General features: G+C 37.4%; 1 protein-coding gene across 2 annotated transcripts; it reads left to right on the forward strand.

The window, feature by feature from the left end:
- Nucleotides 1-1,832: 1,832 nt before the first annotated feature.
- melk (maternal embryonic leucine zipper kinase) lies at nucleotides 1,833-15,425 on the forward strand. Of its 2 annotated transcripts, XR_014625708.1 has the most exons (19): nucleotides 1,845-2,057; nucleotides 2,526-2,606; nucleotides 2,741-2,826; nucleotides 2,979-3,095; nucleotides 3,187-3,330; nucleotides 4,020-4,088; nucleotides 4,474-4,566; nucleotides 4,666-4,764; nucleotides 4,899-4,967; nucleotides 5,052-5,150; nucleotides 5,542-5,628; nucleotides 6,302-6,430; nucleotides 7,019-7,171; nucleotides 7,809-8,073; nucleotides 8,748-8,900; nucleotides 8,977-9,082; nucleotides 11,004-11,163; nucleotides 14,179-14,282; nucleotides 14,796-15,425. XR_014625708.1 is itself a non-coding variant. In XM_084393014.1 (18 exons), the coding sequence occupies exons 2-18, from the start codon at nucleotides 2,543-2,545 to the stop codon at nucleotides 14,971-14,973; spliced, it is 2,022 nt and encodes a 673-aa protein (XP_084249140.1). In that variant the 5' UTR covers nucleotides 1,833-2,057; nucleotides 2,526-2,542; the 3' UTR covers nucleotides 14,974-15,425. The 2 variants fall into 2 exon arrangements, 1 of the variants encoding a protein (XP_084249140.1); XM_084393014.1 differs by lacking the exon at nucleotides 8,748-8,900 and having other exon boundaries at nucleotides 1,833-2,057.
- Nucleotides 15,426-25,844: the final 10,419 nt, after the last annotated feature.

The raw sequence follows: 25,844 nt of genomic DNA on the forward strand, positions 1-25,844 counted from the left end.
AGTCAAGTGATCTTAACGTTGCAATGAAACTGAAGATCTTTTCTTTATATTGTGGCGTAGCCTACATCCAAGTGTAAAGGGATTATTGGAAAAAAAATATGGCGGGGATTTGGTTCGATGCTTCGGTTGTTTTAAGATGTGGGCATTGCACACAAAAGTGGAGACAGATAAAATGCAAGCTTGAAATGGCAGGGTTTAAGCAGACAGAGAAATCCAGCATATGTCACCAGAAAGAAGTCCAGTTATGATATTATATAATTAAACAATACAACATCAAAACTTTTTTTTTATTTTTTATGAAACATGCACAGATGAGATCAATAACATGCATTTCATTAGAAAATATGATGGATTTCATTTCATGCCGACTTTAACACAGCAACCCCCATGAGACAGCACACTTCATGTAAAATAAATACAATTTTATTAGATTACTGATAGGATTTAATTTGAACTATTTTTCAAAAGTAGCCTAATATTAAAGGCAGGGTAGGTAGAAATGGTCTAAAAATTTTATTTTTCTAATTTGTTTAAACTTTATGTACATATCAATACATAATTAAAATGTAAGTACTCTGAAAAAGAAAGTATCAAAATCGAGTGTCTGTAGACCTCTCACGACTGTTTTAAAGACATCTCATTATTTCCATTCACTCCACCGCCTCATTTCTGTGCTTCTTCCAAAGCCACGCCCCCAAAACACATGAACGCGCGACTCCGACCGCTGAGCTAGAGGACGCATTATTTACCTGAGACAAGCGGAGGGGAAGGGGCATTTTTTTGCCTGGTTTGCCTTCACTAACTGCATATGCTGGTACTGTAAATTTAGATTGCTCTTTCTCTGCCATTGTTTTGGTATTCCTAGGTTCAGTGCCTTCTTCTTCTTCTTCGATAGATTTTATTGGCAGCTTGCAAACATAGTGCATTACCGCCATCTACTGGACGGAGGTGTGATCAGGTTCCGTGCCTCTCGCACTCCTCAAATCAAACGGTCGCGCGCAAGTGGGCAGGTGCTGTGTGGCAAAAGGGTGGTTGCCATGGTTGCGAGAGAGTGACAGTCGCCTAAGCCAATCCTTTGATTCGTCCCGAATCGAAATAATGAGCTGTGTTTAATACAGATTAAACGGTCTAGAGTCACTTGATTTTTATACTCTTTTTTTCAGAGTTCTTACATTTTAATTATGTATTGATATATATAGAAAGTTTTAACAAATTTGGATCTTTAATTTTTAATAAATCCTACCTACCCTGCCTTTAATTTTGTTTAATATTTAATATTGATATACGACTTATATGGAGTTCAGAAATTCATAAAGCATGTTCATTGGCTATCTGAAACTTTTTTATATGAATAAATAAAATATTAATAAAACATTATATTAAATCTCAATAACCAGCATTGTCTCTTTTTTACATTGCCACGGCACATCATGATCACATGACATCATATAGCCTATAAGCACGCAAGCTCTGTTAAGTCAGGTATTTTAGAGCTCCTTGGCCATAGATAAAGTTGTAAATGTTTGCCTTCCCTGTTTAGTAAATTAGGACATAGTTTTTTTTATATATATATATTTCATTGTGACAACGTAACTGCATGGGGTAACGTTAAGTCAATGTGTATGAAATTGAGTAAAAACAATTGTGACAACTAACTAGCCCTGCCCCTAGTCTTCCGAAAAAACGTAAAATAACGTAAAATAAACAGTGCTAGCAGATCATTTACAATAACATGTCATGTTTTATTGCTACATTAAGTAAATAAATAAATAAATATATACTCGCGTTATTCGGGGGACCCACCTTCCACCCGAGCTAAGAGACTTTTATCTCTACCGGAAACAGGAACTCGTCTGACGTAGCAAGTGGGAAATTCAAATTTTAAAACATGTTCGACTGAAAGATGTTTTGGCACTTTTAATTTTACATCTCATTATATTTGTAGTCTTGAGTAATATATTAAACGATTGCCTCTTTTTAACCTTAAATTATACGTTTTTTGTTGTTTTGAACTCTCTTTTATCGGCATTTTAAAGTGAATCATTGGAGCACAGCTGGTGAGTTTGTTGTTCAACATGTCAGTCAGTACAAGCAATTTTGCATGACTGATTCTATATCAGTTCAGTTTATTATCTGGTGTTAGTTTGACGTATTTACATGTTCAATTTTTCACATTTATGTGGGTTGGAATTTGCTGATGCATCAGTACGTTACTCTGATTCACGAGTAACGTTAAGCGAATCAATGCAGCTTTAGGAATATGAGCTGTATTGCCAGTTTGTCACATTAGAAAACTAATCGAGAGCATTAAATAATAAAAAAAACATGCGATTCTCTCTAAAGATAGTAATTAAATGAGTTAAAATTTAATATAAAAGCTACACTTTGTGGTTTGATCGTGTTTTGTACACCTTGGCGTGATCATTGTCATCAAGTGAACATGATGAGTGCCATTTGAATCGGTTTTCTTAAACAAATGTGTCCCCTTAATATATCTGAATAAAAATGTGCTGTTATTAATGCAGGTCTAAGTGTCATCAGTATGCCTGTAGACAGCACTTCTGAACTTCTCAAGCACTATGAGGTTTATGAAACCATTGGCTCAGGTAATGCCCCTTGATTATGCTTTTATGGAAAACGTTCTTGATTGCTTCAGAGATTGTGTTTATTAGAGAAAGTTGTAAAATCACCTTTAATCAAGAGCCGTTTTTATTTATTTATTATTATTTTTAACCCACAGGTGGGTTTGCCAAAGTCAAACTTGGCAGACACATACTTACAGGTGAGAAAGTGGCCATCAAAATAATGGAGAAGAAAGACCTAGGGGTAAGATATTCTCCTTAATCCTGGCCAGGCTGGCCTTACCATAAAACAACATTTGCATAAATATGTTATGGTTATGGAGGAAGAATGGGAATATTGCTTAATTTATTCTACATTTAGATTAAACGCATTTAAAGTGTGTATTCTGGATCTAGGATGATCTTCCCAGAGTAAAGATAGAGATAGAGGCTATGAAGAACCTCAGTCATCAACACGTGTGTCGTCTCTACCATGTCATTGAGACATCAAGCAAGATCTACATGGTACTTGAGGTATGTTTTGCTGAACGTGATTCTGCTGCTTAACAGAAATTGATTAATATGCTTCATATGTTTAGATGCTTGTATCTTGTCACTTTGTCAGTACTGTCCTGGAGGAGAACTGTTTGATTACATCATTGCTAAAGACCGGTTACCAGAGGAAGAGACCCGAGGGTTTTTCCGTCAGATCATCGCTGCGTTGGCCTATGTTCATAGCCAAGGCTATGCCCACCGAGACCTCAAACCTGTGAGTTGGTTGATGAGAACTTGACTTAAATAGCTTAATCTTGTGTGTACTGAGTTCTCCCATTTAAAGGAACCGATCTCTCAAAAAGTGAAAAGTGTCTTAGTTTACTCACCCTCATGTCATTCCAAACCCATAAGACTTCATTCTGTGGAACGCAAAAGAGAAATTCAGGATACTCCACTTTAAAATGAAAATTCTGTCATCATATACTCACCCTCATGTTCTTTCGATCCTTTATGAATTTCTTTCTTCTGCTGAACAGAAAGGAAGAATATCAGTAACCAGACAGTTTCTGGTCTCATTGACTTCCATAGTATATTTTTTTCCTACTATGGAAGTCAATGAGACCAGAAACTGTCTGGTTACTGACATTCTTCTAAATATCTTCCTTTCTGTTCAGCAGAAGAAAGAAATTCATACAGGTTTGAAACAACATGAGGGTGAGTATATGATGACGACAGAATTTTCATTTTAAAGTGGAGTATCCCTTTAAAAGCACCATCAACATGGTCTTTTTTTAATGCCATGTGATAGCTTGGTGTGAAAAAATTGACTGATAGATATTCAGGTTTGGAACAATAGAGGGTGATATGATGGTATCATATATGATACTATATGATGGCGGTATTTTCATTTTGCAGTAATTTATTACTTTAATAGAGTACAATAACTGTTCTTATTGACCTTAGGAAAACCTGCTGATTGATGAAGATCATAACCTGAAACTCATTGACTTCGGCCTTTGTGCAAAGCCTAAGGTGTGTATCCATCTATTATGCCCCATAAATTCAAGTTTATTTATTACTTATTTATTAATAAAGTCACATTTATTTATAAAGCACGTTATACAATACAGATTGTCTCAAAGAAGCTTGACAGTAATAAACGGGTAAATAACAAAGTTAAAATTCAACAATTATAAAACTACCCCAGTTTTAGCTGTAAAACAGCTCAACAGAATACAATAATGTCATTATTCAGCTCAAGTTAGCTCAATCTTGATTGTTCAATTCAATAGTGTCAATGTTGCAAAATCAATTAATGTCATTAATATTTTACCTAAACTTGTTTTTTGTTTTTTTAAAGTAACACGTCCCTTGTTTTAGTAGCATTTTAAAAGTTTTGAATTTTACTTTTAATTAGGGTGGTTTGGGTTTTGAATTGCTGACCTGTTGTGGCAGTCCAGCATACGCAGCCCCAGAGCTCATTCAGGGCAAGGCTTACATCGGCTCCGAGGTCAGTGTGGCAAATGTGTTTCAGCATATTTAAAAGGAATGACAAATTAAATTATAAGTTTAAGAAATTATTTCTTGTGTGTGTGTGTATATGCTTTAGGCTGATGTGTGGAGTATGGGTGTATTGCTTTACGCTCTACTGTGTGGTTTTCTACCATTTGATGATGACAACTGTATGGTCCTCTACAGAAAAATCACAGTAAGTTTGTTGCATGTGAGCATTTAATTACACCACTACATTTTGTTCATCCATGCATTTATTGGGCTACTAAAATAAAAGTAGACTAATTTTGTGAAGTAAGTGATCTCATATGTTGGCTTGTGTTTTGACAGAGAGGCAAATACAGAAACCCGGACTGGCTTTCACCTGCTAGCATTCTGCTTCTAAACCAGATGATGCAGGTACTGTGCATGGTTTGTATGTCTGTTTGATGTGTTTTAGGAAGTCGGTACAATTTCATGGCAGTTTATTCTATTTTCCTGCAGGTTGATCCAAAGAGGCGTTTGACAGTGAAACAGTTGCTTGATCACCCCTGGGTTATGAAGGGATACAGCACACCAGTGGAGTGGCACAGTAAATATCCTGTAAGATAAACATGCTTATAGTTGCATTTCATGCCTCCAATATCCAGTTAGTCAAGTGATACCAATATGGCTCTTGTAAGACTTGCATAAATGCTGTTGTCATTCTTATTGATTACTTGTCCATAAATTGTATCTGATTTTGTTCCTTTGAAGCTTTAACAGATTAATATGACCTTTAATACTTTTAGTCCTTTTGATGAATTAAGCAAACGTGACTCAGGATGTTTGTTGATCAGCAGTGTTTGATTCTTTATGGATGAACACTACTAATAAAAGTAGAGAATACTGTATAAGAGTCATACATAATTTTACTTTTGAAAAACAAGCAACCAGGTTTTTAACTTACTAAATTATTGTGCATAATTTCCTTTATATGTTGTTCTTTTTTTAGTTGGGTCATATAGATGAAGACTGTATCACTGAAATGGCAGTGGCTTTTAAACGGTCCAGACATCGCACAATCAAACTTGTGTCAGAGGTAGAGAAACAAGACATATTACTAAATGTTTCCTGTTATTTAAAATTAATATAATATTTATTAATATTATAAGTCATAAATATTTATTTGTTTTTGTATTTATTGTATAGATCTAACTGCAAAGACCATTCAAAAGTTTAGAGTCGGATATATATATATATATAATATTATTATTATTAATTTTTTTATTTTTTTCAAGTCTCTTATGCTCACCAAGGATCCATTTATTTGATAAAAAATACAGTAAAACTGTAATGTTGTGAAATTATTAAATTATGATTAAATTAATTTCAATTATTAATCATTAATTTATTTTATTTTTAAAAGGAAGTAAAACATCCCCAACCCCAAACATTTGAATGGTACTCTCTACATGTAATTTGAATAATAATTCAAGCAAATTGTTGCAAACTGTCACTTTATAAACATGGACTGTTTGTCTCTGACTGAAGAAAGTTTATTTGTAGAGAATGTAAAATTCTTATTGAGTAATGAGAATTAAAGTGACATTTGACTTTATTGAATTTATTACTATGACCACTAGATGTCAGTAGATTCCAGAGCATCAGCCAATGCTGCTCGCCTTTTAACAGCTGAAATGTGACTTCTAAACAAGAGAATTATACACCAATCACACAAAAGACAAATCTTTACTTTGTGTCTGTTTCTTCAGTGGAAGTATGATCACATGACCGCCACCTACCTTTTACTGCTGGCTAAAAAGCGTCACGGCCGCCCTGTGCGTCTGAGAGCAGAATGCCCCATGCTTGAGCCCATGTACTCTCCTTTACAGGACATACAAGTAAGTCTTCCATATTCACACAGTCGAAGGCTAAAGCTATTATTAGATGCTTTATGATTGCGTAATGGTCAGTTCACGCTACATTAATAAAAAGAAAAAAAATGCAGTGATGGTAAATGTTGCAGTACTTTTTTTGAAAGGGTATTTCAGATTCATTAAGTCACACGGGAGTGATAGATGTGTTTGTTTAATTCTTTTCTCCCCTGTTGTGATGTATATCTGAGTGAAACGGCTTCTCGAACAAAACAAAAAAATGTAGGCTAGGACTTGATTTTGTCCATCAGGAATTGATTGGATCATTGGATCGTTGTGGTTTGCTATTGCTGTGATCTCATGTGAGTGACAGGTTGTCCCACCCAAGCGCCAGTAAACACATCATTAGAGAATAGATGAGATGTTAAGAGGGAGGAGGAGTTATTTTCATTAAAGATTATGAAGGCACATGTATTTAAAAAAAAAAATGTGTATAGATAAATTATTATAACACATACTGTGACTTACAACTGTAGTCAGGTGTTGCTTGATGTATAAATGCTTGTGTAGTTGCAGTCATTTACAGGAGTTTAATTTTGTGTATCTGTGTCTCAGCTGAAGCAGAGTCTACGCTTCAGTGAGGATGATGATGGTGTTCACCCAGTGGTGCTTGGCTCTATGGTCCTCCCCACTGATTGCTACGATGACGAGAATCCCTGGACCCCTCTCACGCCCAAGAACACACAGACCACAAACACTCCACGCATGGTTAGCCTCCATGTTCTCTTTATTTGTCTGCTCTTCCCTCTTGTCCAGTGCTGCTTATTCGGCCTGTCTTTTTTTTTACATCCTTTTTATTTCTCCGCAATCTTCTTTTCTCTGACCGTGACTAACTTGTCTTGTTAGTAATATTGTTACTTGTTATTTAGTATACTTTTTTTTTTGGTATCCAAAGTGACATACTTTACAGAGCGCCAATTGGAAAAACAGTCCTCCTACATTACTGCAATGTAGATAGAACTGGAGTGGGTTTGGTCAGGCTAATAAATGTTTATGAACTTGCATCCTTTGTATTAGCAGCCCAGATCCATTATGAATCTATTATTAACAATTTACAGCAATGCTAAACTGTAATTGCAACACATTAAAATTCATAATATTGTTTTGATGATGTAAAACTATTCGTCGATGTCTTGCTCTGGAGGCAGTCATATGCATATGCATCAGTGTGACGTCACAATTTCTGCAATATCCAAACGAGTTTTTGGAGTTTGAATAAATAAATGCTTTGTTCATAATGAGGATGTTTTAATCGTACAAAGGCCTCTTTTATGTCAAAAGATCAAGGCTAATTTGATTTCTCATGTCATGACCTCTTTAATGTGGAAACTCTTGTCTTCTTCAGAAGTTCACCTCTGAAACATCAGAGAAGAAATGGAATGAAGTAAACTACTCCCCCATCATAGGGCATGGAAGAACCCGCCAACAGAAGTCAGAGAGGCGTGGTAGAACCAAAGAAAATAAAGAGAATGTGGTGACTGGCACAGATGGAGATGTTTTTGCTCTGCCTGCCCCCCGAACTCCAATGTGCAGCAGAAAGGTCAAATCCAACAGAACTGTTACAACACCCAACAACAACATCACTTACACAAGCAGTGACACGAACAAAGGTAAGCTGGGTAATGAATCGATTACACATCATGGCACCAAAACTGTCCAACTGATGGACTTTTGTATACTTTTGAAGTTTTTTTCTGAAAACATGCTAAGTTTTGCAATCCTGTGTTGAAATAATGTCTTTGTCTGTATGTCTTTATATAGCTGAAGAGCACACTTGTCTAAATTAAATTCTTTTTGCTTGTGTACTAAATTATACTCTACTGTTCAGCAATTTGTGGTTGGTAAAATTATTATTATTTTATTTTTTAAAGACTTGCTCGCCAAGGCTGCATTTATTTGATTAAAAATACAGTAAAAACAGTAATATTGTGAACTATTGCAGCAAAATGAAAGCTAAAAAAAAAAAGTGATTTATCTGTGAATTGGGGTTCTCTGGTTCTTCACTAGTGACAAAACCTGGATAATTTCAAAATAATGTATTCTGATAAAGCTTAAATGCTCATTTTGTGCAAATGATGCATTTTAGGTGTCATTTTGCACAGTAGCGTGACTACTGCAGATGCTTCAGTGGCATCTGGCATCTAGAGTATCTAAGAATACACCTAAAAAGAGTGTGTGTGTTGTGTGCTTTTCATTCATCTAGCATCTTTAGTTTGATTCACTTTGACCGGAGTGTGTGTGTGTGTGTGTCTCTCTGTATGGGCGCAATGTACCTGGGGAAAAGTCTTCATGTCCCAACATCCACTGTGTCCACCTCGTTACTGTCACACACCACCTCCTGCACTGGAACAGACAGGAGCACACTGGGGACGAAGCGTGTGTGTATGTGTGCATGCCCGTGTGTACGAGACAACTCCCGAAGCGCATACTGACAGGTGTACGTGTCGCTGTTCCCAGTGCTCCGGCAGCATGTAGCATTTAGTGACACGTGTTTATCCTTTGTGTGTGTGCAGGACCGGGCAGTGCCACTAAAGAAGTGTCCCACAGGAGAGAGATGGACCAACAGCAGAGCGGCCAACAAGGAGAACTGGATGTACTGGCTTTCAGCCCCGAGAGAAGGTAGAGAACTTTCTGTATTTTGTGAGACGGGTCAAATTAACAGTGGAGAGGAGGACTGTGGGATTTAAAGGTGAAGTGTGTAATTTATGCCCCGTGAACAAAAGGGATTATAAAAATAGTTTCCATTCCAAGCAGATTTCACAGTTTCAGTGTACAAAGGGCTTTTTAAATATATATGTACATAATCCTGGTCAGTATTATTGCCACCCTCATAAATATGAGCAAAGAAGGCTAAAGGCTGTGAAAATAAATAGATCTGCATTCTTTATCCTTTTTGACCCTTCATTAAAAAAAAAAAAAACAATCGAATCTTTCCAGTGGCGGCTCATAGATTTTAAAATAGAGGCACATTAATTGTAGCTGTCTGGGGATCCAGAATACATACAGCAAGAAAATATAAATATAATTTCACTCACCTAGCCTATCACTTGATAAAAGAATCCTCATGTCCTTTTAAATATCCACGTTAAAAGAGCATTAAATGAAGCTGATTGCACCGTCCAACTTCAGCGTAGGGTCTTCCTTCATTTTTAATTTGTAGCTGCGGCTCGAATGGTAAATCTGTTGGCGATCAAATATTCAATATCTCTACTCTCCATAGCTGCAAAATTATCAGCTGGAGCAGTTCAAACTAATATAGAATTTACGTTTCTTTACCAAGGGAGGCTAGACTCTGCTATATAAATATATATTTATCAACACTAAATGCTGAAAGTCAAATGCTTGATTATGATTATTGGCTAATTTTTGTTACCAACAGAGGCAAAAGGATTTGCCTCCCCCTCCCCTTCTCCTTAGACTTAGCACAGTTTTCCTAACGGCAGATTCGGCACGTTTGGGAAAGAGCAGCGGTGGTTCCGACTTCAGTAATATTTTATAGTATTACAATGGTGAATTACAAACAAGAAATTCACATTCTGAGACATGAAACATTAAATCATCCTTCTCCCATTTTCCACCTCAAAATTTTGTGTAGGCTGTGCCTCCCCTGACGAGCCGCCACTGAAGCTCAAAAAGTAGCTCGAAGCTAAAAAGTAAAACAATTGTAAATGGACGGGGAAATCTCATTAAATCTAAATTAGATAATCATTGACACTTTACCTTTAAAAAGCACACTTTTTTTTTTTTTTAAGTCAAATTACGTTTTTTTTTTTTTTTAGCCAATAACAGCTATATATATATGCTATTGTTCAAAGATTTTTTGTTTTGAAAAGAAGCCTTTAATACTCACCAAGGCTACATTTATTTGATCAAAAATACAGTAGAAATAGTAATATTACAATTTAAAATAACCTTTTTCTATTTGAGTAAGCTATATGTTAAAATGTCATTTATTCCTGTGATGACAAAGCTGAATTTTCAGCATCATTACTCCAGTCTTCAGTCACATTATTCTTCAAAAATATTTCTAATATGCTGATTTGATGCTCAAACATTTCACATTATCAATGTTGAAAACAGATGTTCTGCTTAATATTTTGTGTAACCCGTGATACCATTTTTTTCAGGATTCTTTTAGAAAGTATAGAAATGTAGAAATGTTCTTTTTTTTTTTATAATGTAAAAGTCTTTAGTCACTTTTTATCGTTTTAATGTATCTTTGCTGAAAACAAATTATTATTATTTTTTTTTTTTTTATCTTACTGACCACAAACTTTTCAAAAAGGAGTGTGTATATATATATGTATATAATTTTTTTTTTTTTTTTTTTTACCTTTATGACTTGATGTCAATAACCTCTTTGCATGTGAAATAAATTGCAGGACTTGCTGCACTTACTCTTGGAGTATTCTGTCGAGCCATTTATAATTTTAACTGCCCCATTCTCCAGTAATTGCCTCTTGGCTGTATTGCTTTGTAATAATTGTACAACTACAGAAATGTGCAATTGTGTTCTAAACGGCATTTCCTATGTGTCCAGGTCTCGATCTCTGGACCTGGCTGGCTGTCAAGTGGACAGTGGGCAGAAGCGTAAGGGAGGAAAAGTGTTTGGCAGTCTGGAGAGAGGCCTGGATAAAGTCATTACAATGCTCACACCCAACAAGAAGAGAGGAACTCGAGACGGACCACGCAAAATTAAGGTATTATTCGTCTTGTTTTCACATTTGAGCTTAGTTTTTTAAGATTGTGGTGTTTGTGCTTTTGACTGCCTAAAATTTCCCTTGTTTTTCCATATTCCAAAGATTTAGAATTATTATTTTGCATGTTTATCACTCTGCTGCAACCAGTAGCTTTAACAGCGACTCCTCTCACAATCACCACATCACTGAGGGTTTCACAGACAGGGCTTAATTTAACTAATGCCTAATCCTGGTTTAATCTAAGCCATTTAAGTACCTTTTATAAACTTGTCCTAGAAAAAAACATACTGGTGTGCATCTTGAGACAAAATAATGGCACTGACTTATTTTAAGATATGTCAGTGCAAGTTGCTTTCAAACAGGCATTTTAGTCTGGGACTAGGTTTAAGACTTGTTTGTGAAATTGGGGGCAAATGTGTTTAACAGGAATAGACGTGATGACCCTCATGTCGTCCTAAACCTGTAAACTAAAAAAAAAAAACATAAAGCAATTCTCCACAACATTATTCGAAGTTCCCATGATTTTTTTTTTGAAGGTTGAATTACAATAAGAAATATCTTGATTTTTTTTTTGTTTTTTTTTTGTTTTTTTGTTTTTTTGTTTTGTGTGCTTATTTTAGTGCTTTTTGTTTTTATTTTAATGCTTATTTTAAATCAAAGTGGACCCTGGTCCCCTGATTGAGAACCACTGCCTTAAAGCATAAAGAAAATAGCCCATACATCTTTTATGTTCTTTTGAAGCCATAAGATAGCTTTGTGTGAGGAACAGACAGAATTTTAGGTCAATATTCACTGTAAATCTTGCTGTATTAAAAACACTGTATTATGCATGCCAGACAAGTAATTGGCAATGTCACTTTGTAAAGAAAGACTACGCCCCCACGCACATATGCATTCAAACGCACATGCCTATAGACTAAACGTGTTATACGCACGTGCATGCCGTCACCGTTTTCACAGGTTCACGTGTTTGAAGTTTACACGGAGAAACCCATTTCAAAGTTTGCGTTCTCAGGCCACCAAAACGCCGTTGTCATGTAAATGAACGGCCAGAACGCATAAAAAGTTTTCTGTTTTCAGTTGAAAGCAGTTTTGTGTAAACGGCCCATCATTTAAAACTAATGATTTTTACAACGGTAATGAAGCAACGCTGAACTTACTTATACTGGACAATGACTTTCTTCTAGAGCTGCTGTACAGCCAAAACGATCTTTGTTGCTTAAACGGTTAGTTCACCCAAAAATGAAAAATCTGTCAGTAATTACTCACCCTCATGTTGGTCCAACCCCGTAAGACCTTCGTTCATCTTCGGAACACAAATTAAGATATTTTTGATTAAATCTGAGAGCTGGATCACTCCTCCATAGGCTTCTATGGCATTATAACTTGCTGGCCCAGAAAATGCATTAAAGACATGGTTAATATAGTCCAAGTGACTCCAGTGGCTCAATCTTAAGTTTATAAAGCGACGAGAATACTTTTTGTGCGGAAAAAAACAACAGAAATAACGACTTTATTCCACTATTTATTTCCTTCTCTCTGGGCCTCGAGTCTTTTCATGTAGTATAACTGCGCAGCGCTTCTGTGTTATACGTCACACGCATCACACACATGACCAGCGTCGGCCAATAGTGAGCCTACGTGTGACGTATAACACAGATGCGCTGCGCAGTTATACTACGTGAAAAAAACCTCGAGGCCCAGAGAGAAGGAAATGAATAGTGGAATGAATAGTGGAATAAAGTTGTTATTTTTTTTTTTACAAAAAGTATTCTCGTCGCTTTATAAACTTAAGATTGAGCCACTGTAGTCACTTGGACTATATTAACGATGTCTTTAATGCATTTTCTGGGCCAGCAAGTTATAATGTCTTAGAAGCCTATGGAGGAGTGATCCAGCTCTCAGATTTAATAAAAAATATCTTAATTTGTGTTCCGAAGATGAACGAAGGTCTTACGGGGTTGGAACAACATGAGGGTGAGTAATTACTGACAGAATTTTCATTTTTGGGTGAACTAACCCTTTAAGTTCCTCTTATCACTTTAAAGCTGCTTTGAAACAATCTGTATTGTATAAAGCACTATATAAATAAAGGTGACTTGACTTGACAGATGTGGTGACCATTCACTTTCATTGTATAGAACGAACTTGAAAACATTTTGTGGTCAATGGAATAAAAATGGTTTCAAAAGACATTTGCCCTGTTTAAACCTGGTATTAAGATGCGTTTTGGTTGATCGGATCACAAGTGGACGATGCTAAGTACAGGTGTAAAACGGGGATAGAATGTTTTGAGCTTGTCCACTTCGACCACTTCCAGAGGTAGTCGAAAATGCATTGACCGGATTTCTTTCTTAGTATAGACACTCATGTGGTCGAATGTGTTCAAACAGCCACAAAAGACTCACTGCCTACTGACCTAATACGGAAACATTATGGGAAGAGCGCTAGCCTGATGGGATTTACACTTTTTGTTGGCTGAATACCAAAGTTTGATTTGAAGACTAAAAATGTCCCAAGCACAATGTTCTCTCACCATTCCTGATTTCGAACACACACTTCACAGCGATTGGCACGGTCTTGTGGCTATCAGAGCAGAAACGAAAGCTGCTGCTCTCCAAATGTTTTTCCGCCGTCTCAGGGCATTTTCATATGTAAATTGTGCACGGTTATTTTGTCCACACCATACATTTACCCGCCCATAGACCCTACCCTCGAAGAAATCCGAACAGGAGTGGTTGAAAGTGGACAAAAGAGACAGATTAAAATACAAGGTGTAAACGGGAATGTGTCTCCCTCGTCTACTTGTGATCCGACCGACCAAAACGCATCTTAACGCCAGGTGTAAACAGGGCCCTTGGTAAATGATGATAAAAGTTGTTGAACTGTCACATTTGCTTTAAGTCCTCACCTTGTTCATGTGTTCATTGCAGGAACTCTCTCCATAATGCAGATGTAGATGTATGCCAGTGATTACAAACTACATCTGATTTCATAACTGTTAATGTTTTCCAGGCTCAATACAATGTGACATTCACCAGTCAGACTAATGCTGAACAAGTGCTCAATCAGATTCTCAGCATCTTACCAGAGAAGAATGTGGACTTTGTTCAGAAAGGGTAAGTTAAATTCTTATATCAATTGTTTCCTGAAATGGCAATTCAAATTTGTTTTTCCTCTAAACCAGGTGCTTTCATGCAGGGGGCCTCAGCAAGCTTCAGAATAAATTAAAAGTATTTAAATTAATAAACTGATATTATTATATTTAAAACAAAATCTGACTCTAATCTAAATGAATGTTCTTAAAAATCATGAAATCAACTGAAATCAATTTTATTTTTTCACATCAATAACTATTATTTTAATTGAAGAACATATAGTTCTATAATACGGAACATAATTGCATGTTAATTATTCTATATATCTATAAAAAGTTTATAAATGAGCAGATTTGTCATAATTACAGCTGAAATATTGAATATATTGTAGCGCATACGTAGGAGCGTCCTTCAGAAATTGTGTCGGACAACAGGAGGTCTTTGTGTCAAACCGCTTGATAGGTTGAGAACCGCTGCTCTAAACGATTAACTTGGTATAGTTGTTAAATGCCATCATGTCCTCTTTTCTGTTAGGTTTACGCTGAAGTGCCACACACAGTCAGACTTTGGAAAGGTGACCATGCAGTTCGAGCTGGAGGTTTGTATCCTGCAGAAGCCTGAGGTGGTCGGGATCCGTCGACAGCGTCTCAAAGGTGACGCATGGGTGTATAAACACCTGGTAGAGGACATCCTGTCCTCCACTAACATCTGATGTCACTGTGATGTCACCTTGGGCCCACCTTGAGTTAAATCAGAGGATTTGGACAGAGTATTTTTGATGTACATTATAGATGACCCTCCAGTTGATGAACATGTCCATCATTTTTCATCATTTACGTGTGGGAGGCAGTGCAGTATTATTTTATAATCTTCTCTTGCTAGAAATGCAAAAAAAAATATTTTTGTCTCTTTATACTTTATACATCCTTCTAATTTAGCAATAAGCAATACTCATAAAGCATTATGGCAGCACATGTCTGTCTTGTCTTTTATTTGTTTTTGCGTTCGTCTCCATGATATAGTGTTAGCGTCATGTTTTATTTGTTTTAATATGTAAAGCTTCTAATCTGTTACCCTTTTCAAGATGTCTGTCATTTTGTTCATGTTTGCCTTGTAATAATGAAAATCTGACTTGTAATTAAATAAATCTTTTTAATATCTGTCTCACTGTATCCGATGTATTTAAAATTATTTGTCATCAGACATTTTCCTCAGTTCAGCTTTATTAACATTTACATTATCCCGGCAACAAAAACTTTAAAAGTCTATTTTCTTCTCTAAGTGAAATAAAAAGTTTGTTGGTATTCAAATTCATGCTAAATTATGTCTTGCAAATTACATTTTCCTAAATGAAAATATTTTGAATTATTTTTTTTATTGAGTTTAATACACAATGATTTATTGACTGAAAGCAAAATGGAATATTTGTAGTTAAATGTAAAATATATTTGTCATATTACAGTACTATTTATAAGAAGGCTCCTAAAAAGAACCTAAATCACACTACACACACACAAAAAAAACTACACTTCCCTTGCATATATGTAACTTAAAGTCACAATGTAACAGATGTAGCAGTGGATCTTTTCTTCTGTATTGTGACTCACATGTACATGGAATGGATTATGATAAGACTAAATATAGGGTGGGGGACTTTTTCTTTTATCCATTGGTTGTTGGTTGAATGGAGGCAGATCTGAATGAGAGCTTTCGGTCGATTGTATGAAAGGGGCGGGATTTAAGGGACTAAATGATTGTCTGTTGTTTCACTAGATTAGAAGATAGGGTTGTTTTAATTAAAAATCACAAGGTCATGCACTAAGAAAATAGATAGGGTGAAGTTTCATTTTCTGACTTTAAAGTCAAGTTCAATTCCATGCTTATCTTATAACCAAAACATATTTACTCAACAAAATAAATATGTGAATAAGAAAAAAATAGGCTTTGAGAAGAAAACCTCACTTTAGCCTGTCAAACGGCTTGTTTAATATTAATTCAATAAAGTTGAATAGCTGAAACCCCTCCCATCATTGTATGTTATGTCTGTAAAACCAATATGTCACATGCTGGTAAGATCATGTATTATCTTGCTTTAACTGTTCTATTATGATTGAAGTGGGAGCAACCTGTGTGTCAGTCCTACTGTGCATATCAGCATAACAATAGCTATTAGTGTGACAGATATGAGTGCTTACATAGTTAACATCAGATGAAGTGTGTGAGCTGCTGGGGAGGTGGATGGTTAATGGGGGGGGGTAAGGTGGTAATATGGGGATGAACTAACCCCCCCACTGATAATGACTCCTGCTGTGCGTTTCATAGAGGCGGGGCAAGGGCCAGCTGTGGGAACAGACGCTTGCTGTCATCTCACACATCTCCTTAAGCCGTCTCTTTCTGTTTTTCTGTTTCTCCATACACTCTGCTCTTCTTCATATGAATGTTATTTGGTAGCCTATACAGACAAAAATCTTTTTATTAATTACTTCATAACCCGAAGTAATCTTGGACTGTATAGTGTGCTTAAAAAAAGGTGAATTTGATTTCATGTCAGTGCATGTACCCTAAAGTGTCTGCTAACACATGACCCCAGGTCTTTTCCTTCATTACTCTCACTTATACACCATTGAGGAGCTAAACATAATGAGGTGAACATGTGTTTACCCCTTCCTCTGCTTGTCTTTGTGTGTTTTCTTGGGTCAACGAAGGCAGTGATGTTTCTCTTCATTACGAATCTGACAGATTCAGAAGGCGGCTGCACTGTGACGGCTCACTTTCCAATTACCTCCTTCAGTTTTAACGAATTTTGCTTTCCATTGATGGTGCCTGTTCATTAGGGGACTTCATATTCCAGAGATGTGGGTTTCCATCACACACACACACACACACAGAAACCCAGAGCTAATGGGCATGTACAGTAGATGGCGGCGTGTGATGTCTCCAATGGGAAAAATGATTCGCCGTGTTGTTTTGTTAACGGACGACTGGTTCCAGTGGTTGAGGAACAAATGAAGAGTTTGATTCTCATGCTGAAATGTCTTTTCAGCCTGAGAAAACTATTGGCAAATATGCCAGCAGTGCAGGACAATGACATGATCTTTGTACATGTAAAACACTGCTGTTAGAGCAAGGTTTAAAATTATAGTTGAAGATACAGACAGAATGACATCTTTACTGCTTTTTAAGGGATGTCAAGCCTTTTTTAGACATACAAAGACTACAGGTTAGCTTAAAGAGTTAAATCATGAACATTACATTTATATCAAAATTGCAGTTTAATAATCTATAGAGGAATTTGTTGACCCACTTAAGTTAGACTTCAGTACATCTCAAGTCACCTTTATTTATATAGCCTAGCGCTTTATACAATAGATCATTTCAAAGCTGGGAAAAGGAAAATGATTCAATGATGCAAACAGAGTTCAATTCGGTTTTACAGCAGCTCTAAAAGAAAACAGTGCCATTGTTTAGCTAAAGTCAGTTCAGTATTGATTCAGTTCTGTTGTAAAGATCAATTATTAAATTAGTTCATTTCATCTATAAAGCAGTTCTGCAGAAAACAGGGATGTTGTCGTCCAGCTCAGTTCAGTTCTCATCCAATAGTGTCAGTGCAGTCAAATCAATAATATCGATATCTTTATATTTAATTTCATAATTACTTCTTGTCTTTGAAATATATTTACTGACAAGCATTTGTGGAAATCTAAAATATACTGTAATGTCAGCTTGTATGTCATGTTTAAATAATTTAAAAATTGCATGTTGCAATTTAGTATATTTAAAACATTAACTTTAAATGCAATATTTAGTAACATACTTTAGCTAAAATTATAATTATATATACTTTACATGTGCTTTAATATGTTAGCCAACACATCAAGATAAGTATAGCCTACTTTTTATTATTACATCAAAAATATTTTAAATGTAGGCTACTTGCAAGTGTCATGAAATTCTGTGAAAACTCAAACCATTTGAGGAAACCAATTGCCATAAACCATTTAATTTCTAAGATCTTTATTTAAACTATATTCCACTTAATACGTTGCATAACTGAAAAGGTGCACTATGTAACTTTTTAATTTTTTGTTTAAAATTAACCAAATTAAAATTTTGAGTCAATGCATCATCACTCATTCTTCCAAAACATGTTTTGTCATACCCTGATTCACTATGGTAAGCATATTGTGTTTATTTTAGACCTGGGGTCTGGGGACGGTTTTCATGGGAATTTGTGTAACTTCACTCGCTAGTGCCTGTTGTCATCATATCCATAAATAGAGAACAGTTGCTCAGCTACTTTGAGGCATGAATCATGGCAAATTCCAATCGGAAGTTAGCATGGTGCTCTCACTGCGAAGGGCAGGGCCCTTGACGTGGGGACTTTGGAGGGAGCAGGGCACGTGTCATAATAAAGCCGTTTGGTATGCAGGCAAAGGGAGCAATGAAAGACAACATAATGTCCTCATTAGCTTCACATGGAAAGTTACCACAACAAAGCTAAGCAGGAATATCTTATTGTTGGTGTAAATACGTACAAATGAATGTAGGCCTACATAATGAAGTAAAATATGCTGTGTGTGAATGTGTGTTCCGATCTGCTCTTAAGTTAAGCATTAAACACATTTCTTACCTGGGTGATTCTTAGACTATGGGCACTATTATGTTCTTTGGTCATATTTTTTAAAATACATATCATTTTGGACAAATTCCTCTTTCTTTGTCAAACTAGCAATAAAACCACCTTAAAAACTTTTTACTACCTTGTGAAAAAATGGAAGATAGCTTCACTGATTAGCTCTGCCTTAATACTTAGCATTTCATGTATGCAAAATACTCTTATTTAGAATTCAATTAATATGGTTTGCGAGATTAGATTTGTGTAATACTTTTTATATTATAATGTATTACAATACTTTTTATATTTATATTTATATTATGATATTATATATATATATCCCCCTCCTCCTTGAACTGCTACCTTATCGTGGTGGAGGGGTTTGAGTACCCAAATTATCCTAGGAGCTATGTTGTCCGTGGCTATATGCCCCTGGTAGGAGTTCGGTGAGGCCATGGAGAAGGACTATCGGTTGGCCTCGAAGAGATTCTGGCAAACCGTCCGGTGCCTCAGGAGGGGGAAGCAGTGCCCTACCAACACTGTTTACAGTGGACCTCAACTGGGGATATCGTCGGACGATGGAAGGAATACTTCGAGGATCTCCTCAATCCCACCGACACGTCTTCCATTGAGGAAGCAGAGGCCGAGGGCTCTCAGAGGTGGACTCGTCCATCACCCAAGCTGAAGTCACAGAGGTAGTCAAGAAGCTCCTCGGTGGCAAGGCACCGGGGGTGGATGAGATCCGCTCTGAGTACCTCAAATCTCTGGATGTTGCGGGGCTGTCATGGCTGACACGCCTCTGCAACATCGTGTGACGGTTGGGGGAAGTACCTCTGGACTGCCAAACTAGGGTGGTGGTCCCTCTTTTCAAGAAAGGGGACCAGAGGGTGTGTTCCAACTACAGGGGGATCACACTTCTCAGCCTATGCCAGGGTACTGGAGAGGAGAATTCGGCCTGGGATTCAGGAGGAACAGTATGGTTTTTCATCCCAGTCGTGGAACACTGAACCAGCTCTATACCCTCTCCAGGGTGCTGGAGGGTGCATGGGAGTTTGACCAACCAATCCACATGTGCTTTGTGGATTTGGAGAAGGCATTCGACTGTGTCCCTCGCAGCATCCTGTGGAGGGTGCTCTGGGAGTATGGGGTCCGGGCCCCTTTACGGCTGTCTGGTCCCTGTACGACTGGAGAAGGAGCTTGGTTTGCATTGCCGGCAGTAAGTCAGACTTGTTCCCGGTGCATGTTGGACTCCGGCAGGGCTACCCTTTGTCACCGATTCTGTTCATAATTTTTATGGACAGAATTTCTAGGCGCAGCCAGGGGCTGGAGGGTGTCCGGTTTGGGGAACACACGATTTCGTCTCTGCTTTTTGCGGATGATGTTGTCGTGTTGGCCTCATCAGACCAGGAACTTCAGCATGCACTTGGACGGTTTGCAGCCGAGTGTGAAGTGGCTGGGATGAGAATCAGCACCTCCAAGTCCGAGGCCATGGTTCTCAGTCGGAAAAGGGTGGTTTGCCCGCTTCAGGTTGGTGGAGAGTTCCTGCCTCAAGTGGAGAAGTTCAAGTATCTTGGGGTCTTGTTCACAAGTGAGGGAAGTATGGATCGGGAGACTGACAGACGGATCGGTGCAGCTTCTGCAGTAACGTGGTCGATGTACCGGTCAGTTGTCGTGAAGAAGGAGCTGAGCTGCAAGGCGAAGCTCTTGATTTACCGGTCAATTTACGTTCCTACTCTCACCTATGGTCATGAGCTGTGGGTCATGACCGAAAGGACAAGATCCCGGATACAGGCAGCCGAAATGAGCTTTCTCCGCAGGGTGGCTGGGCGCTCCCTTAGAGATAGGGTGAGGAGCTCGGTCACTCGGGAGGAGCTCAGAGTAGAGCCGCTGCTCCTCCACATCGAGAGGAGCCAGCTGAGGTGGCTCGGGCACCTGTTCCAGATACCTGGTTGCCTTCCCGGGGAGGTGTTCCAGGCGCGTCCCACCGGGAGGAGACCCCGGGGAAGACCTAGGACATGCTGAAGGGATTATGTCTCCCGGCTGGCCTGGGAACGCATTGGTATTCCCCCGGAAGAGCTGGAGGAAGTGTCTAGGGAGAGGGAAGTCTGGGCGTCTCTGCTTAGACTGCTGCCCCCGCGACCCGGACCCAGATAAGCAGAAGAAGATGGATGGATGGATGGATTATGATATTATTTTTATTTCTATTCTATTTTATTTCTATTACTTTTATATTGATTTATTTAATTTTTATCTATTTTTATTTTAGTATGCACTGTAACCGTTCATCTGTGAGACAAATCAGTTTTATACATTAAACTCAGCACTACACTAAAAACAGGTGTGGTTATGTTTAATGACTTTGTGAATTGAGTTTAATGAGTGTGATAGAATTTTTCTAATAAGTATCTCTACTGTTTCTATACATTCACGTTCATTCATTGTCATTTCCACAACACCCTGTCATTTCCACAACACCCTGTCATTTCCATCACCACCACACACATTTTTTTTTATATATATTTAAAAAGTTCTCATCACACATTAAAAATGTATCCACAATTTATGAGATCATGCTCTACTTAATATCAAAATTCAAGTTATTTATTTTCTAATAAGCTCTTACCCAAACCAATATTAAATTTCAGAGTGTGACAGGTGTACAGTTCAGCATTTGGTCCTTTAGGGCAGTTAATTTATCTAATTGACAAATGTATAATTATTGTACATTGTGGACAAACTGGTAAAACTAGTTACAAAAATGATCTTAGACAATTCTTGAGTGGCATAAGTTATTCTATTTTTAAATAACAGCATATTGAGATGTGGTGGAAATGACTTTTGTTCATTGCAGGTCGGAAAAATTTTAAAATATGAACAATTTCTCTTGTAATCTAAGTTTGTCCTCTTACAGACCTTAAAACTAGACAAATTATTTAAACATATGAGACTGTGTTACGTGACTTTTGAACAAGTTTTTTTTTATTCAACTTCACAAGGCTAAAAGTGCCCCTAGTTGAAGAAACGCCCACGGCCACCTATGAAACTTTTAAAAGCTTAATATGAAATGCATGGCGAAAATGTGTGTAATAGCCTAAATCACAACAAAACAACATGAATTATTCTGTTTATAATACGTTATCTCCCGCCATATCTAGATTTAAAATGAATCACAAGGACTTGTCACCCTGGGTCACATGAATATAAACTGCTTCCTTGAAGTGACCATCGCATGTTCTTTTCGCTAACGGACTTGTGAAGGGACCCTTCCTGAAGGGATTCAGATTCAGTTCACTTTTCTTTTGGAACTCCCCTACAAATGGTGTCTTCTTCCCGAAGTGCCCTTCAACGTTGCTAAAACGACGTTTGGAATTCGCCATAGGTTATTTGTGGCATAACGTTATTTGTCACGAGTCACGACGAGCAAGAAAGGTTGACATAAAGCACGCTAAATCTTCACCCATTAAAAAAACGCCGAACAGAGGAGTGTAATGTTAGACCTGTCGGCACGAAGAGAACGCGACTGAGCTCATTTTAAAACGACAATCAACATTGAATTGGCTTTTCGGAGATGGCACCAGGATTTGAAATGTTGACAAAGCAACACTTAGATGGTGTTTTTATTACTCGACAGGTGAGCAAAATATTTTAATGAACACATAAATTGCCATATGTAGCTACCTCACTAACAGAGTAGGGGAGCGCGGGGCACAACCTAACGCGGGGTTAGTTGTAACACGCTTGTTTTAAATACTTCCGCACATGCTTGGATGACGAAACTTTGTTTATTTACTAGTTGCCATATCAACACTATATAGAAAAAAAAAAATCCGCCAAAATTATTTTATTTTTGGAAGATATCCATACACATTTATTAAACCATAGCAAAAGTAAATTTCTTACTTAAGTAAATTTATCATCTCTATTTTTTGTGTTTATTTAAAATAAGACAAATCTGATATTTTAATCTCCAAGATGTTATTTTGTTATGTTGTTAATGTTTCGCTAACTAGCAGAAGACACTAGCCGGGTTTAAATCCCAGTTGTGCAGGCGGGGGCATGTTGTAACACTGCGTTACAATGTGCCCCTATTAGAAATATGCTATTATATTCTAAACTTTTATTAATTTTATTGAGAAAACGTGAGAAAAGGGTGAATAAAGACTGAGTGTCAATGTTCAGAAATTACTAATTATTTATTTGTTTTGAACTATGTTGTATAGCTGTGTTTTCATGTGTTTGTAGTCAAAACTCAAAAATGAGTTTATATTTAATTATTAAAAATTGCCATTATTTTATATGAAAAAGTTTTTTAATTGTATATTATTTAGAAAATATTTTAGTTTGTTTTGTATTTTTTTTTTATTAGATCAGATAACATTTTAAGCTGCCATATGTTATGTTACAATGTGCCCCTCACATGTTACAATGTACCCCACCTATGGGGCATGTTGTCACATTTCACTTCCATTCTTTCGGGGTATATCAAGAAAAAAGTATATACTGTATTAATAAAACAAAAACACATAATTGTAGTAGACATGTGGGAAATTAATGTGGGAAAAAATAAATACTCTGAACCATAAGTAGATTTACACAAACTGAGAAAGTCAAAAAGCGTTAGGTTGTGCCCCGCTCTCCCCTATATTGTTGAGTATTATCTATAGTGAAGGGTCATATTCATCCGCTCAGTCATATGGTGTCGGAGCTGAAGCACAACCAAAACAATGTTCTTCCGCAAAATGCATGCAGTTTTCTTTTTAACCGCTAGAGTTAAACCACTTTCGCACCGGTTGAACCTTTTCATAGGAACGAGTTCTAAGAACTCCTTTGGAGGAACCAATTTAGCTCCTCCTTTTTTTTTTTTTTTTTTGCTCCTACTTCACAGAATCTAACTATCCGTGACGTTAGTGTACGCTGATTGGCTGAACGCACGCGGACAGATCGTAACTGTGCGTTCACACCGCCACCGGCGAGAGCGTCAAAGTGGCTGGAAGCCATTCATCGGCGAATTTTGCCGCTCTCGCCGGCGGCGGTGTGAACGCACAGTAAACACTGAGAATCCGAGCACTGTGTGCTCAGGCTCTGGCGTTCTCAGCGCCGTCAAAATAAAAGTCAGAACAACAAGCGCGGCTTACGTCACCTGACCTCAGCGACAGCGTTCCTACTGGCGGTGCGAATGCAACCAGGAAAACGTTCCTAGGAGAACCATTAGTTCTCGAGGAGCCACCCTGGTGGCAAGTTCCTTGAACTAAGTTCCTAGAACTAACGTTACCCGGTGCGAAAGCCCCTATAGTGTATCTTTAAATAAATTGCATAACATAATTAAATTAAGAATTTTTTAATTAAAGGGTTACTTCAGGATTTAGCATTAAGCTTTGTATTAGTAGAAAACCTGTAGTATTTTCGAATTACCGTGCTTTCCACCCTCATATCCCCCTGAGACAAGAGATTTATTTATTTTTTGTCTGGAAAAAATCCTCCGATGACGCAAAAATCGTCATTTTGCGTCATCGGAGGATTTTCTGGACAGAGGCTAAAGACTACAGCCAGTAGATGGCGTTGTTCCGCATGTTTTCAGCCCGCCCATAGAGGGAGGGATCTCACTCACAGAATGTACACACAGTCAGCCTTCTTTCTGTGGAAGCTAAGCTAGCAGGCTCTTGTTCTGTGGAGAAAGCTGAATAGTAGGAGAAAGCTGAGTAAGTAACCATCCTCCTTTTCCCGGACTTGTCCGGCGGGCGAGATCGTTCAAAATGTCCGGGATTCAGCTTTAGCTTTCTGCGGTCGCCATTCATTGTTCACATGCACACCTTTCAATCTAACTGAATTCATTCCGATTGGTGAATTTGAATGTAGTGTTTACATGAACGCTAAACAAGTGATCGGTTGATGTGCGTTTTACCATTGCTAAGAAAAATTCCCGCTCCTCCGTGAGAGATGCGAGACCCGGCGCGTCTCAGTTATGACGCCACCGGCCTCGAGCCGTTCTCCCGCGGCCGTCAGCCTCGTCCTGCTCGCCACAGTAAACATGATGAATGAATGGCGACTGTAGAACGCAAAAGCCGAATCCCGGACATTTTGGACGATCTCTAAATCCCTCGCAAACTCATCACGTAGGCTAGCTTTGTTGTTTTCAACTGCAGTGCGCACTCTTACCGGTAGGCGTGGCCTCCTAAGGCAGCGAAGCAAGTGCATTCTGGGAGTTGTTGTCTTTCATCCACATAAGCCAAAAATACATTTTCTGGCTTTTCTCAGTCTAGAAAGAAATCAAAAATGTCTTCACATTTCTGCTACTTAAATGACCTATTTTAAATACACATTCATCTTCCCAGAGGTGAAGTATCCCTTTAACTTATCTTTTATTGTTTACTGCTAGTTTGCACAAGCACCTGCTTTAGCTTAATAAGTAAATATATAATCACTGTGCTGCTGAACTGTGCAGTGTGCACAGCCGTTGCTTTTAAATAAAGCAATAAGCTAATATAACCAGTTGTTGAGTTTACAACTTTTAGTTGTAGGCTACAATAAACTTTAAGTAATATTTGAGTAAAAAAACGCATTTCATTTAGTAAATATGACTATGTTTTACTGTAGTGGTCTCTTGTCTAAGTACATTTAAGTTGCATTTTATTTTATTATTGTTATATTATCTGCTATACTTTTACATTATTTTAAATACTACTTTAAGTACACTACAAGTGCACATTCAATATAAAAAAAAAAACAATATGACTTTCTCTCTTATGCACAACATAAATGGAGATCATTTAATGAATAGCTGGTTGGGTGAATGCAGTAAAATGACAAAACATAAATTTTTCAGTGTAATTAATGACAGAAATTAGGGTGAACTATCCCATTAATGCTAAATAGAACACCCAGTAGTGTAAGCGACAATGTACATGCTGGTTGCACATTGTTTTCCAATTTACTTGGATCTGTTTTGGTAAAAAATAAATAAATTATTT

The sequence above is a fragment of the Rutilus rutilus genome (genome assembly GCF_951802725.1).
Source record: "Rutilus rutilus genome assembly, chromosome: 2".
In the NCBI taxonomy this organism is placed as follows: Eukaryota; Metazoa; Chordata; class Actinopteri; order Cypriniformes; family Leuciscidae; genus Rutilus; species Rutilus rutilus.